The 16,124-nt window shown below is 44.6% G+C and overlaps 1 protein-coding gene across 1 annotated transcript in view; it reads left to right on the forward strand.

Moving 5' to 3' along the window:
- Window positions 1–15,728, forward strand: part of tgfbr1b (transforming growth factor, beta receptor 1 b) — a 92,969-nt gene extending 77,241 nt beyond the window's left edge. The window contains exons 8-9 of the mRNA XM_069920621.1: window positions 3,540–3,634; window positions 15,557–15,728. Coding sequence (XP_069776722.1) covers window positions 3,540–3,634; window positions 15,557–15,667 — 206 coding nt within the window. The 3' untranslated portion in view covers window positions 15,668–15,728. The remainder of the gene's footprint in view (window positions 1–3,539; window positions 3,635–15,556) is intronic.
- Window positions 15,729–16,124: the final 396 nt, after the last annotated feature.

Genomic DNA, 16,124 nt, shown 5'->3' on the forward strand with positions numbered 1-16,124 from the left:
ATTTTGCAGACCTCTTAAATACTTTTAATTCTCTGGTGCTAATGTTGATTAAAAGTTTCAGATATACAATGAGAGAGTTCAAAGGATAGGTTTTGCAGGAAGTGATATCAATCACTTTAGCTCGAGGATATTGCTCTAAGATGTATTGCGCTTAACTACCTTTAACTGCTTTATCATTGGGGAAAGAGGTAAGCATGTCCACAGAAGGTTCATCGTGGAGTATTGAGTTTCATTCATCTCGACACTGGTACCATTTTTATTTACCTGCACTGTTTGAGGAAGCCAAGAAAAACCTGGATGGGTCACACCTCTTGTTTTATGGAGTGGTGAAGAGGCTTTGGGGAAATTTTCAAGCTAGTGAGATGATTCCAAAGGGAGGAAAATAGAGTTATAAACTAGGGTTTGAAAGCAGAACGATGGTGAGAAAATAGACTAAGAAATCTAGTTGTGCAAGGAGTAGAATGAATAATCAGATGAACTAAGAGAAAGATTATTATGTGAGAATATGGCCTCTTAATTACTGTTAAGGCATGGTAAGTGGTGCAATGCATTGCTCAATGCAATCAGTGTGCAAAGTGTAAAGCTGAGTGTAGTCTCCAAAGTGCAGTTTCACTAATCCTCTTCAATGTTGGCCCAGCATTTATTTGAATTCTTAATTACCTGCTAATCCTGCACATCTATCTGACCCTGACCGTCTGCACTGTAGCCCTGTGGTCTTTCACCATTTCAACATTTTGCTTCTCCACTCCCCTCACATTTGTCAATTTTTGCCCACTCGTTAGCTCATCTGCGATCCATTGCGGGTTCTTTGGGTCTTCCTCACAACTTATCATTCATCTCTGTGCCGTAAAATTGTTTGCAATGCACTCAGTCTGTTAATATCTAAATCATTAATTAAGATTATAAATATTTGGACCTCAGTACTGATCCCTGTGGAGCTCCATTAGTTATGATTACCAATCCAAAAGTCATTAAATATTACAGCTATAAAACAGCCCCACTGTTAGGCTAACGATACTACAGTATCCCTGATTTCTGGTTCACTCCTGCTTTGAAAGGTTGCATCACATTTGAAGTTTTCCAGTCTACTGGGATTTTCCAAATTCTGGAGATTATTCTATTAACTTTTGAAAACACATAATGTGCTAGGGGACAGATCAACAAGTCTACAAGATATGCCAGCGTTCAGTCACAATAATTTGGCTGACATCTTTTTCCCTAGTGACTGTTGGATTCCCCTTTCCTTTGAGTAAATATTTAACAAATGTCTCAACCATTTCAAATTCAAGATGAACTGAGAGAAAGATAATTATGTGAGAATGTGGCCTCTTAATTATTGTTAAAAGGCATAATAAGTGGTGCAACGCATTGCTCAATGCAATCAGTGTGCAAAGTGAAAAGCTGAGTGTAGTCTCCAAAGCGCAGTCTCATTAGTCCTCTTCAATTAGGAAGTTTCATGCAGGAGATATTTAAAACACTTGAAGATGATGTGGGGGACTTCTGAGTTGGCTTTAGAGAAGGAATCTGGGTAGGTGGAAGTAGAAGCAGGGTGAGAACATTTTGCACTAGTGGCTTAGTTCAGTGCAAACCTGTTTCCATGTTTGATGAGGTAGAAGATGGAGGCTCATTTTTAAAAAAAACTTTATGCTTGCTATCTCCTCTTCCCACTTTATCAAAGTATCCTGACCCACTGTTGTTGACTGATCATTTCCAACCATGGATTGTGCCTAACCCACCAAGTCCCTCCATTGATTAAATGCTCAAATAAAGGATGGTCCATATGTGGCTAATCAAGATATTGAATGAAAAAGTGTTGTGGTACTAGAATAATGGATTTAATTTTTAGAAATAAGTGGAAGAGTAAGGAAGTACTAAGCTAGTCAGATGTGGAAAGTAGGAATTTGAAGAAAACCAAATAAAGCAGCTTACGCAAATATTGGTTTCATAAGGAAATAAGGAACTGTAGCACTGTCCCTGGTGCAGACCCAGGAGAGCAATGAGTGGAGATAGCACTGCTTCAAAGGGTTTAACTGCCCTATCAAAATGCCATCAGCTGCATGCAGGCTTTAGATAGCCTGTTAAAGGAGCTGGCAGCATTTTATTTTAAATTCCTGCCCCATGATTTATCCTGCAGGACCCCGACAATTTTTTGGAGGAAGCCTGCAGTGTAAACCGTACTGGAAAAATACATTGTCGGTCAGCCACTCAACTACACGTCCAACCACTGGGACTGTTACACTCGGGTGCTTGCAGTCTAAAAAGGCGCCCAGTGTCAATGACCACACGGACAGTAATTATGTTAATTTTCTTCTGCTATTTTCCCAACATTGCAGTTTAAGAACCATATAAAGTTTCCCTTGGAAAAAAGTTCCATCTGCTTTCAAATTCATATGTTTTCATGATATTTTGGAAGACCCTATTAAGTTCAAATCAAAATTAGGATATTCCTCATTTTGTTGGGATCTAAGAATCCAGCTTCAGATGCATAATTGCTTTTTATGCCTGAATAAGACCTCCAGAATCATATAGGAACTAGGAGAACATTTAACCCACTCTGTTCATATTAGTCAGAAAAGAACCACTAGGCAATCCCAGTGCATGGTTTTCAACACTGAGATGAAGAGTCTTCTGTCCAATTTTTGACCTCTTTTAATTGGTTGGTTTCTTCCTCCCTTGCCTTTTTGCAGCACCTCTTCCAGACTCCCTCCACTCCTTGGCTGAAGAAGTTTATCTTGAGCTCCCCTCAAATCCGCCTGCCAGTTATCTTGAATCAACACTCCTGTCAGACATGGTAAGGCCAGAACCACTCTGAAGCTCAACTATTCCAGTCGGGATTGGTTTGGTTTAGAGATGCTCACTGGAACTGTATGCAGTCTAAAAGCTGATGTGCTGTAAAATCCCTTCATTGGGTCTGATGAGTGAGAGGATGTAAATGCTGTTTGATATTTTTTAGTCGCTGGTCTAGTTTTTCACTGATCATGGGAGCAATTGTTTAAATTTCCTCTTAATGGACCCTATTGAAAGACCTGCTGAACATGCAAATTGCCCAATTTGCAAAGAGCCTTTTAGATGCATATTTATTCCTTATGACAGTATTTATCAAAAAGAACAATATGCTTTAGCCCCATGCTCAACATTGATCGGGCTTCCAACATTTGCATGGAGATGGAAATAATGCCCAAGTGCTCTCTGACTGCAAGAAAAATCTTCCCTTCGCAAAGTTCGTACAGCACACTTCTAGGAAGTTGGAAGAACTTGGTTGAGGTAGAAATAGATTTGAATATAATTGCACTTAATAATAATAATGAGTTTATTATCATATATATTGTACAATGTACATATGTGCTCTAAAGTTCTTGCTGCAGTTGAACAGGTATTTGTGTAAAACCCTGTACTAGTGAACTTAACTGAACCTATCACATTTGTCTTGCAATCATAAACATTAATGTTACATGCACTGCAACTGAGACTGTCATTTATTGTCCCTCCTTAATTAATAAGGTCTCGGTGAGCCATTTCTTTCTGCAACTTTATTGCAGAGGAATTGTATTTGGATCCAGTGATGATGAAGGAATGGCAATGTATTTCCAAGTTACTCACAGCCCGAGAGCCAGATCATTCACAACAAACCAAGGTATGCAGCTTAGCTATTGACTTTATTTTCCTCTGTGCAATCATCTAATTCTAGCTTCAGAGGAGCAGATTTTTACCACATTATAAGTTTGGAGACTGAAGCTCATTTAGAATCAAATGGCAAAATGATAAATTGATCTTTCATAACACACTGGGTTCAGTGAGTTCTTTGGGAAGATATTTCTCATCAATGTGGAAGGAAGGTGGATGTTGAGGGAAGACTTCAGATGGAGAAATTGCATTTTGTCAGGCGCACCAATCATGTCATCTGTCAGACTGCAGTGGAAGTTGGGTTTGGTGTCACTGAATTCTGCCAACCATTTGGGTAAGGCCATTTAGCAATGATCTGGATAATCTGTGAAGTTCCCATTGATTACATTGGGCTGTTGGCAAGGAAAGGTGTAGGATATTTAAAGGAACTGAATAATCAAATCTGCTGCAGTGTGAGTTGGAATAGTGAACATCAGTCTTTGTTGCCATATTATCCTGACTACTTGGGTCTTGTTCTCCCATCTTCATTTGAGTTTAGATGGTGCCTGCCAATCTTTCCTAAGTCATCAGTATATTCTTTGGCTTGGCTTCGCGGACGAAAATTTATGGAGGGGGTAAATGTCCACGTCAGCTGCAGGCTCGTTTGTGGCTGACAAGTCCGATGCGGGACAGGCAGACATGGTTGCAGCGGTTGCAGGGGAAAATTGGTTGGTTGGGGTTGGGTGTTGGGTTTTTCCTCCTTTGTCTTTTGTCAGTGAAGTGGGCTCTGCGGTCTTCTTCAAAGAAGGTTGCTGCCCGCCGAACTGTGAGGCGCCAAGATGCATGGTTTGAGGCGATATCAGCCCACAGGCGGTGGTCAATGTGGCAGGCACCAAGAGATTTCTTTAGGCAGTCCTTGTACCTCTTCTTTGGTGCACCTCTGTCACGGTGGCCAGTGGAGAGCTCGCCATATAACACAATCTTGGGAAGGCGATGGTCCTCCATTCTGGAGACGTGACCTACCCAGCGCAGTTGGATCTTCAGCAGCGTGGATTCGATGCTGTTGGCCTCTGCCATCTCGAGTACTTCGATGTTAGGGATGAAGTCGCTCCAATGAATGTTGAGGATGGAGCGAGACAACGCTGGTGGAAGCGTTCTAGGAGCCGTAGGTGATGCCGGTAGAGGACCCATGATTCGGAACCGAACAGGAGTGTGGGTATGACAACGGCTCTGTATACGCTTATCTTTGTGAGGTTTTTCAGTTGGTTGTTTTTCCAGACTCTTTTGTGTAGTCTTCCAAAGGCGCTATTTGCCTTGGCGAGTCTGTTGTCTATCTCGTTATCGATCCTTGCATCTGATGAAATGGTGCAGCCGAGATAGGTAAACTGGTTGACCGTTTTGAGTTTTGTGTGCCAGATGGAGATGTGGGGGGGGCTGGTAGTCATGGTGGGGAGCTGGCTGATAGAGGACCTCAGTTTTCTTCAGGCTGACTTCCAGGCCAAACATTTTGGCAGTTTCCGCAAAACAGGATGTCAAGCGCTGAAGAGCTGGCTCTGAATGGGCAACTAAAGCGGCATCGTCTGCAAAGAGTAGTTCACGGACAAGTTTCTCTTGTGTCTTGGTGTGAGCTTGCAGGCGCCTCAGATTGAAGAGACTGCCATCCGTGCGGTACCGGATGTAAACAGCGTCTTCATTGTTGAGGTCTTTCATGGCTTGTTTCAGCATCATGCTGAAGAAGATTGAAAAGAGGGTTGGTGCGAGAACGCAGCCTTACTTCACGCCATTGTTAATAGAGAAGGGTTCAGAGAGCTTATTGCTGTATCTGACCCGACCTTGTTGGTTTTCGTGCAGTTGGATAACCATGTTGAGGAACTTTGGGGGGCATCCGATGCGCTCTAGTTTGAACAACTGAAAAGTGGCAAAGCAGCAGGTATGGATGGAATCCCCCCCAGAGGTCTGGAAGGCTGGCGGCAAAACTCTGCATGTCAAACTGCATGAGTTTTTCAAGCTTTGTTGGGACCAAGGAAAACTGCCTCAGGACCTTCGTGATGCCATCATCATCACCCTGTACAAAAACAAAGGCGAGAGATCAGACTGCTCAAACTACAGGGGAATCACGCTGCTCTCCATTGCAGGGAAAATCTGCGCTAGGATTCTCCTAAATAGAATAATACCTAGTGTCGCTGAGAATGTTCTCCCAGAATCACAGTGTGGCTTTCGCGCAAACAGAGGAACTACTGACATGGTCTTTGCCCTCAGACAGCTCCAAGAAAAGTGCAGAGAACAAAACAAAGGACTCTACATCACCTTTGTTGACCTCACCAAAGCCTTCGACACATCAGTATATTACTGAGTCATTATTATACAATGCAAGCTGTAACCTGACTCCTGTAACCTGATAAAGTGTACAATGAAACTGTATAATAACAAAGTGCGAGCAACTGAGTAAACACATACTGTACTTTCCTAAAATTTTGCAATGCACTTTAATTAGCAATAATATAATTAACCATTATCAAAACAAAAATATTTTTGCTGCTTTTTTTTAAACCTTTTTGATATGAAGACCATTTAAATGATGGAAATGATACCAACATTATTCGTATCTGCAAATGTGAGTACATTAAGAGCACCTGCTTTAGCTCAGTGTCCTTGGAGATTAGCCAGAAATGTCAGGCAAGGTTTAGGATCATTTAGGAACCTCTGTAGTATAATACGTGCAAGATGGAGAGAGCTAGAGAGGGATGAATAAAATTAGGACAGTTTACATATGAGACAGGCAATGTTTATGTGCTTGAAGAGGATGGCAAAGATGTTAATGATCAGCACAAAGGTGGAAGAATATTAACTACAGGTTGCAGTCACCTTTGGGCAGTTGGTTCCTCCCCTCTGCACCTCCACATACCCTAATAATCCCATCCTGTCTGTATCTGAGGTTGTGTGTGCTGCCTTCAGGAGAGTGAATCTGAGGAGTGCATCTGGCCCAGATGGAGTGCCTGGCCGAGTATTAAAAATCTGTGCTGACCAACTTGCCAATCTATTTATGGAGAGCCTCAAATCTCATTCTGGCAGGGCATGGTACCCATCTCTTTCAAACAGGTGTCAAGCATACTGGTGCCCAAGAAAAGGAACTGTCCTTAAATTTGGTGGGGCATGTTGCAAACTCTTGTATCTTCTACCTGAGCGCTATTAAGGAGCTGATTGTTGAATTCAGGAAGGGAAAACCAGGGGTATACTTCTCAAATGATCATTGGGGAAATCAGACATGGAGAGGGTGAGCAAATTTAAGTTACTGGGAGTCACTATTTCGGAGGATCTTTCCTCGACCCAACAGACTAATGGGATCGTGCAGAAAGCACGACAGTACCCCTACTTCCTCAGAAGTTTGATAAGGTTTGGTTATAACACCAGAAACCCTGGCAATTTTCTACATGTGTGTGGTGGAAAGTGTGCTGACCAGCTGCATCACAGTCTGGTTTGGGGATACCAACACCCCTGAGCATAAAGCCCTCAAAAAGTTAGTGGACACAACCCAGGACATCACAGGCAAAACCCTGCCCATTATCAAGAACATCTACATGGAATACTGCTGTTGGAGAGCAGCAGCAATCATCAAGGATCCACAGCACCCAGCAAATCTTCTGTTTTCGCTGCTGCCATCAGGAAAGAGGTATAGGTGCCAGAAGACTCGCACAACCAGGTTCAGGAACACCACCGTCACAATCCACAACAACAAACTCAGTCAGGGACTCATTCAAGGACTCTTACTTGTGCATATTATTGGTTTATTTATGTTCTTTCTGTATTTCATGTATCAATGCCACACTTTTTGAATGGCACTGGTAAGGCTATGATTTATTACGTGTCTGTAATTCTCTCTGTCTGAGGATATGTGTTGTGCAGTAGATTGAAGCACCTGATTGTGTTGCCAGATTGTTAAGGGGCCAATTAATAGGAAAACTCACGGGTATAGAACATGCAAAGTAAGGATGGTAAGTTTCTACAGCAATGAAGCATTTTGCTTCATTGGCCATTGAAATGTTTTAATGTCACTTTATACTGATATCAGATTTATTGTGAGACCATATTTCATTTCTCCAATTATCTTGATGATAATTGCTCTTGCTTTCTTGGTTAACAATTACGCTACTGCACTGAGTGGAAACAATGTACATCTTTCTTCCAGTCAGCAATGATGCGTGGCAAGGTTTGGAGCTATTTAAGAAATTATTTTTATTTTGGGACGAAAGTTCTTTAACTACTTTCAATTATGTTTCACAATAATTTCTTGGCTGTGTTGTTTGAATCCCCTAAAGAATACCTGAATTTTGATGAAACCAATATTACCAGGTGCAACTGTATTAAAGAATGAACGAATGTTTGACAAGGCTTATATGTTCAAGCAGTATACAATATATCCTAGATTGCTGAGTGAGATGTGGATGGCGGTTGTAAAGCGTTTGCAATTTGTTTTTTAGAGACAGGCAAGGCTCCTGAGTCTGGAAAGTGGCAAGGATAACATACTTCTCCAAAAGGGAAGAACCTAGCAGGCCAGTTCAGCCAGTCAGTTTAAGCTCCACTGTAGAGTGCCAGGATCTGAACAGTACTGACCTCCTGGGAGGCGCAGATCTTTCAGGGCTTCCAATTACAGAGACTTCACTCTCACCCCATTGCCACTGTCCCCTGTAGAGATGCGTGCAAGACCTGTTCCTACCAATACAGATTTAAGCGAGAACTTAAGAAAATAAGAAAGGTCTGAGAAGAGCTGCAGTTGCTGAGGGCCCAAAAATCTCAGTTGTTTTTAAGTTTGTGTAGGAAGTTATGTTTATATAAACTACTGTAGGTATGAGTATTGCATTTCTGTGATTTTTATTTTCATAAGCGCATTTGACATACAGTCCAAATGAGAGTTTGATGTAAGCAATACCCTCAGATTTTTTAAGAATATGGAGCTAAAGTGGATTGCTCTGAAGTCAGATCTGGGGATCACACACTGGCAACTTTGAGCTGCTTGTTCATTCTTATGATTTCAGCTAGTGGAAAAACAAAAACTTTAAGATTCAAAATTCCTTTATTGTGGACATAAATACACAAAATTTCTTTGCCCTACACCGAGGCACCACTCGTCAAGATAAGAAAGAAAAACCTTTTAGAGATATGGATCTTGCCGCCTTCTCCAAAGACACTGCCTCCTGCATCTCATAACCTCAGCAGCCACATGGCCACCTGTCTGCTCCTGCAGTGAACTGGAGCTCAAGGCATTCAAATCATCATCCTTGTCCCTAGTTCTGAACCCCTGAAGTGACTAGGAAGCTGTAACTGCCCACAGCCCTTCAGGAGCTCTGCTCTTCATCAGAACCCACATGGATCTCAGTTCCAATACCTGTCTTCTCCTTCACAGAGGGTTGGGAGAGGGGTGTTCTCCCACTCGTGCCCTGCACCAGTCCACTATGCCTCCATCTTGGAACTTGATGAATCTTCAAAGTTGAACCAACTCTGCTGCTAGCCTCGTTCTACAGCCATTTTTAACCCACATCTGAACAGGAAGCGTCTGTGGAGGATCACTGGAGGATTACATTTCCACTCCTCCTGGGATCGCACCAGCGTCAGTGTTTCTATTATATTAGCTGCCACCGAGTGCCACCATCTTGAAATGTCTGTAACTCTTTCAACAGCATAAAAATATTCCAAGCTACAGACATTTCGTCAAACCATAAAATGGAAGCCCAGCCACATAAAATATTAGGACATGTAGCTCAAAGCTTGCTCAAAGAAACAGGTTTTAATAATTACCTGTATATCAGGAAAAGGAAGAAGAGTGGAGGAGTTTTGGGAGAGAAATCAGGCCATTGTATTGTGACAGGTGAACAATACTAACTTGTACATGGGCAGCAGAGTTTGGGATGAGCCTAACTTTATGCAGAGGAAAACAAGGAAAACCAGTTGGGAAAAGGAACAAATGTTTCAACAGGAGGTGAGAGCATGACCAAAGCCAGGCAATGTTATGGAGATGAAGATCGGTCCTCACCTGAAGTGTTGATACTACAACTAGCTACCTGACCTGCTTAGTGTTTCCAGCATTTTCTGTTGTAGTTCAGATTTTCAACATCTGCAGTTGTTTTTCTTTGAGGTTGAAACCTCAACTCAAGTTCAAACACGATAAGGTTGCAATTGGTCTTATTCATTTTCAATAAGTTTACAGAGGTAAGGAGTTGGTGTCTGGAGTCTCTGGTAAGGAGTTGGTGTCTGGAGTCTCTGGATCTGGTAAGGAGTTGATGTCTGGAGTCTCTGGTAGTAGAGGCAGCATTCCCTGAGGCCATCTGAAGCTGCAGTGAGGAGACTTGGGGAGCCATGACAATCAGTCACAGGAGTTTAGCATGGAAGGCAACCTGGTAGAAATAAAAAACTCTATGGTCAGAGACTTCACTCTCACAGATGGTCAGGGTCAAAATTTCAAATATCATTTCCTAAAAACAGCAGTGCTCTCCTCAGTCACTGCCATTTCACCACACACAGCATTTACCTGTAAGCACTTATCAGTGTGGAGTCATTGCTAACATTCAAATGCCTCACACCCATATCTCACAGTCTGCAGACGTGGCCACATCAGCAGAACACATTGCACAATTCACTGATGTGCTCCCTTCACCCGTCTCATGCAGTGTATGGTGGCACACAACCAGAGGCAGTAGGGAGACCTGGTGTGGCTGCATGCCCTAAACCTCATGGAGGAGGCAGTGCAGCCATTAGTGGGAGACCTGTGGCTGTGGCTAACAATATTGAAAGGTGTTAATCTTTCATCACATACCATGCCCTCCACAGCTCAGATTCATTGCTATTTTGAATGCTGCAAATGGTGATTGTATGCACCTCACTTTTATCTAATTTCCATTAAATGTGTCAGACAGAGGTGACATTTTCCAAGCTGCTCCCGACAGATCCTCTTCAAGCATTCACCTGACTGCTTTACCCACATGCCTGTGTAATTTCACATAACCTGAACGGTAACACAGCACGGTAATAAGCCATTTTGGCCCACAAGTCTGTGCTGCCAAATTTGCACCCAATTAATCTACACCTCCGAAGCGTTTTGAACTGTGGGAGGAAACTGGAGCCCCCGGCCACGCAGACTCAGGGAGAACGTGCAAACTCCTGACACAGCATAGGATTCGAGCCCCAGTCCCGATCGCTGGCACTGTAAAGGCTTGTGCTAACTGCCACACCAACTGTGCTGCCCTATGCCATCCATGCCGCACTTTGACTGCAGATTGGGGCATGCCTTTTCCAGCAGGGAAGTGGTGGGCAACTTCGCTAACACAGCTGTGGACACGATTGATGCAGGCTTTGATGGCTGATACCCTAACTTCCAGTTTTCAACCACACAACCTTGGGTGGGTCAGCAGGTTACTTAACATTCAGCCAGACAAGGCCAGCAGTCTGTCATTATCATGACAGATTGTAATGTACAGAGGAGTCTCAGAGGTTCCACCTACATGTTCCCCACCTGCATTTCCACCCTGAGGTTGTGGAGCACAAATCCATTTCCCTCCATCACAAGGTCACTTTTACCCTATTATATTCCCTTTCTGCTTGCGCCAGTGTTGTTGACTGTCAGCCAACCAGCCCCGGTTCTTATGCAAGCAGCACCTGCAGTGAGACTGTTTCAGGTCAATAACCTTACATCAAAATCATTAGGATAAAAGTTCCTCTCTCTTCAGTTGATGTCTGTTCTATGGAGCATTTGCAACAGTTTCTGATTTTAGATTTCTAGCATCTGCAGTTTCAGCTTATTGGAGGGAGTCATTGTGAAAGGTGTAGGAAACCAGAGATCTTCAGACCAGCTCTGTTGAGCATTGCAGGCCCCACCCAGAAGCTGCACCCACGCTGTGGTCTGGCCCACCTCTTTAAATCTTTCAGCGTGGCTTTCATTGTGTCCTGTATGGGTGCAAACTGCGCCAGTTGTCACAAGAGATCCACGTCACTGTGCCCTGTGGGTTTGCCAGAGCACCTCCCACGCAGTGACTTTAATTTTCTATGTTAATTTAGACCTGCAGCACAGTAACAGGCTCTTTCACCAAATTGACCCTCAACTCCGATGCGTTTTGAATGGTGGGAGGAAACCAGAGCACCCAGAGGAAACCCATGTAGGCATGGGGAAAACGTATAAACTCCTTGCGACAGCGCGGGATTTGAACCCAGGCTGCCTGCTCCTGAAGCAGCGTTGCGCAAACAGAGAATAAAGGCAGAAGGACTGTGGGCAAGTTGCTGGGTACTGATCTGCCAGAGATGAGGGGGTGAACCTGTGAGGAGAGATGGAGTTGCCTGGGACTGTACTCGCTGGAATTCCAAAGAATGAGAGGAGATCTTGTAGAAACTTACTAAATTATGATAGGGATTGATAAGATGGAGGCAGAAAAAGTGTTTTCATTGCTAAGCTTAGCATCAAGATTCAGGGGAGTAGATTAAGGAGGGACATGGGGAATTGAGGGTTTTTTGGGAAAAGTTAGAGAGAAGGAGCAGAATCCAGGCCCAGATCACCCTTGATCTTATTAAATGGCAGAGCAGGCTTGAAGGGCCAGATGGTCTACTCCTGCTCCTATTTCTTACGTTGAGGTTTACATACCAGCTGGGTATTCAAGGAGCAGAATCAAGGGATGGGCTCAGAACCCAGAGTTTGCCATAGTCACTGATAAGCTCAGAGAAACCCGCGACTTTTGCAGACAGAGGCTTTGTCCACCCACTGGATTCTGCCAATTAATTCTTTTCTGAATAGTGTCTCAACAGAATAGAAATTGTGAGAGGCTGATAATATCTCCATCTCAGCCTGGAAGGAGCTGGTTTTACAGAAACCCATTGATACAGTCACCTTGACAGGTTGTCCTTGATCTGTTTTGAATTTGCAGCTGAAGTTGAAGGTGGCAGCCTTCAGTGAGGATGTCCTTAATGAAGAGATCATTGTTTGATAGGCTGCTTCACAGCACACTGACAATCCACACTGAGGGTTCAGCCACCTGGAGACATGCAAGGGGCTCAGCCACTCGGAGCCACGATACTTCACATGCCCCCGCCCCCTTCTCTTCAATGACTTTCAATTCCCTGAACTTGACTGCCTCATTTTCACTAATCCCTTCACACCTCCATCAAGATCGTCTCAAAGCCCTTTTTCTTTCTTGTCAAGAGACTTAACCAGTTCCCCTCCTCTGCCTGGTACAACATGTTCTCACTCTTCAGAACATGTTCTCACTCTTAAGAACTTCAGAACATGTTCTCACTCTTGAACTTCTTTGACTCATCCCACTTTCATCAAATCAAAGGAGATACCCACATGGGTCCCAGCTACGCCTGCCTGTTTGTGGGCCTTGTGGAGCATTCATGCTCTGAGGCAAGTCCCCTCAATTCTTCCTTTGCTATGTTGATGACTACATCGGGGCTGCCTCATGCACCCATGATGAGCTCGTCAACGTCATTCATTGCCAACTTTCACCCTGATTTCAAGCTCACCTGGTCCGTCTCCAATAACACTCTCCCCTTCCTTGATATCTCTCTCTCTCTCTACATTTTGGGAGACAAGCTTTCCAACTACATATTTTACGAACCTATCAACTCCCATAACTACCTTGACTACACTTCCTTACACCCTGTCCCCTGCAAGGATTCTATTCCATCTCCGTCGCATCTGTTCTTAAGATGGGGTCTTCCAGTCCTGATCTTCTGAAATATCGGCCTTCTTCCTCAAACATGGCTTCCCCTGCACCACCATCAACTCAGCCCTTGCTCACATCTGCTCCAGTTCCCGCTCATCTGCCTCTCTCACCCCAGGTGTAACAAACACAGGATTCCCCTTGTTCTCACCTACTACCCTACTACTTTACTAGCCTCCACATCCAACACATTAGCCTCCATAATTTCTGCTATCTACAAATATGTGATCCCACCGCTAGACACACCTTCCCCTCTCCTCCCATCTCTGCCTTCCTTGGGGACCTCACCTTCTGTGACTCCCTTGTCTACTCATCCCTCCCCACCAATTGCCCCCCAGCACCTTCCCCTGTGGCCACATTTGTCCCCACACCTTCTCCCTCACCATCATTCAAACTGGCCTTTCACATGAAGCAACATCTCACTTGTGTATCCACAGGAGTGACCTACTGCATCTGATGCTCCTTTTGTAGCCTTCTTTACATTGGGGAGACTGGGCACAGACTGGAAGATTGTTTCACTGAGCACCTTCGCTCTGTCTGCACCACGGTCAGGCCTCACCCAGTGGCCAACCACTTCAATTCCATGGTAAAACACTAGAATCCGCAGACACATCTTCCCCTCTCCTCCCCTTCCTGGCTTCTGGAGGGACCAGTCCACAATTCCCTTGTGCACTCATCCCTCCCCACCAATCACGCTCCCCCCACCTCCAGGCCACTTACCCTGTGGCCGCAGGAAATACAATACTTTTACCCACACCTCCTCCCTCACCTCGGTCCAAGGCTCCAAACAGACCTTTCAAGTGAAGCAACACTTCACTTGTGTATCAACAAGACTGATTTACTGCATCTGGTGCTCTCTTTGTGGCTTTCTCTACATCAGAAAGACTGGGCTCAAATTGTGAGATCATTTTGCTGAGCACTTTTGTTGTGCTACAGAAAAGGAGACTTCCCAGTAGCCAAACATTTTAATTCTGTGTCACACGCTCACACTCGCATGTCTGTCCATGGCCTCGTGCCGTGTCCCACCAAGATCACCTGCAAAATGGAAGAACAGCACCTGATTTTCTGTCCGGGCCCTCTCCAGCCAGATGGGATTAACATTTGACTTTGCCTGTTTCTGCTAACCTGCTCTCCTCTTCCCCCTCCCCACTTCCCTTCGCCTTACCTGTTCTCCTTCCCTTTCCCCCCTCCTTTCACTTAGCCATCCCTCCTCCCCTTGCTCACTGCTGTTCCATCCCTCCCTTCTCCACCTATCACCTCCTGCCTTGTGACCACCCCTTCCCTACTCTTTTGTTTGGATGCTTACCAACATTTTCCCATGACTTGATGAAGGGCTCAAGCCTGAAACGTTGGTTATGTATTTTTTTAACCTCTGCTGTATAAAGGACACTGGTTGACCTGCTGAGTTTTTCCAGCTCTTGTTTTTTTACTTCAATTCCGTGCCCCATTCCCATCCTCACATGTCTGTCTGTGGCCTGGTATACTATCCTACCAGGACCGCCAGTAAATTGGAGGAACAAGACTTGATTTTTCATCTGGACACACTCCAACCGGATGGCTTTAACATCAATTTATCTGGTTTCTGCTAGTGTACTCTTAGTTCTCCCTCCCTTCCTTTTCCTTTTGTTTTCTTTCCTCCAGCTCTCCATCTCCTTACTTCTCCATTCACAGAGAAATCCCTCTGCTTGCTGGTGTACCAGGGTCAGTGCCAGAACATATATTAGAGGGGGGCTTGTTCAGCAGTGGGGGGGGGGGGTGCTAGCAGGGACCTACCTGTCGTTAGCGCCATTTGTCCCTCTGACTTGGGGCACGAGGACACTTGGCACATGCTACCGACGCAGTCAGGGGCAGGTGGAGAGTTGCTAGTGAGTGTCAACCTAGACGCGGGAGGGAATGGGGCAGGTCTGATGGCCAGGGATGGCTGTGATCATATAGTGAGGACACAGCACCTCATTTGGATGCTGTGGTATGCCCTCCCTCCCTTATTCACCTATTATCTCCTGCCTTTGGGACTGCACCCCTCCCTCTTCCCCCCCCCCACCATTTTGTTTTGACACCTGCTGATTTTTTTTTTCAAGGGCTTAAGCCCAAAACGTTGGTTATGTATCTTTATCTTTGCTAATATAAAGGACACTACTTGACCAGCTGAGTTTTAGTATTGCTTTTATTTTAACTCAGAGCCACAATGAGTTTCTCCACTTAAAACTTTCAAGCATTGGGGATTTGTCTACATTTAACATTTCTTATGACAGATGGTGTCAGCGTGGACCACAGGCAGTAGGAACATCCTTGAGAGGAGGGGCAGCCGGAATTATCACCTACGACCTGTTCCACCTAGAGTTTACAGGGAGTCTCAATCATAGCTGGACGACTCGGGCATGACATAAACCAGGTGACATTTCCCCAGGCGAGTCCTTACTGATATTTGTGACCAATTTCTTCCTCAAATAAACTGCTTTCCCCTCGGAGGTCAGGGTAATATTCACTTCCAGCTACCTCGCGCTGGATCACTTCAGGCTGTGGACTTTGGTCTCTACCACCTCTCACTGCTTGCTGCACACTGCAGTAGGGGGCAAGTCACCACTGCCAGGGAGAGGAGGCTTACTCTGCTATTCCTTCAACCCCAGGGTAGGTGGCTGATGGGTTAGGAAATCACTAATCCAGCACTGACACAGGCTGCACTCGGGCAATGTGACAGTATGGCTCCTCCTAGAGATCTGCCTAGGACTTTGCTGCTGAGAACAATTGTTGCCCAGAAGTGTCTCTGTGGCCTCCTTCCATCAAGAAGGCACCTTCTGCAAATTTTGTCCACCTGAATAA

Source organism: Narcine bancroftii, chromosome 2, assembly GCF_036971445.1.
Source record: "Narcine bancroftii isolate sNarBan1 chromosome 2, sNarBan1.hap1, whole genome shotgun sequence".
Taxonomy (NCBI): domain Eukaryota; kingdom Metazoa; phylum Chordata; class Chondrichthyes; order Torpediniformes; family Narcinidae; genus Narcine; species Narcine bancroftii.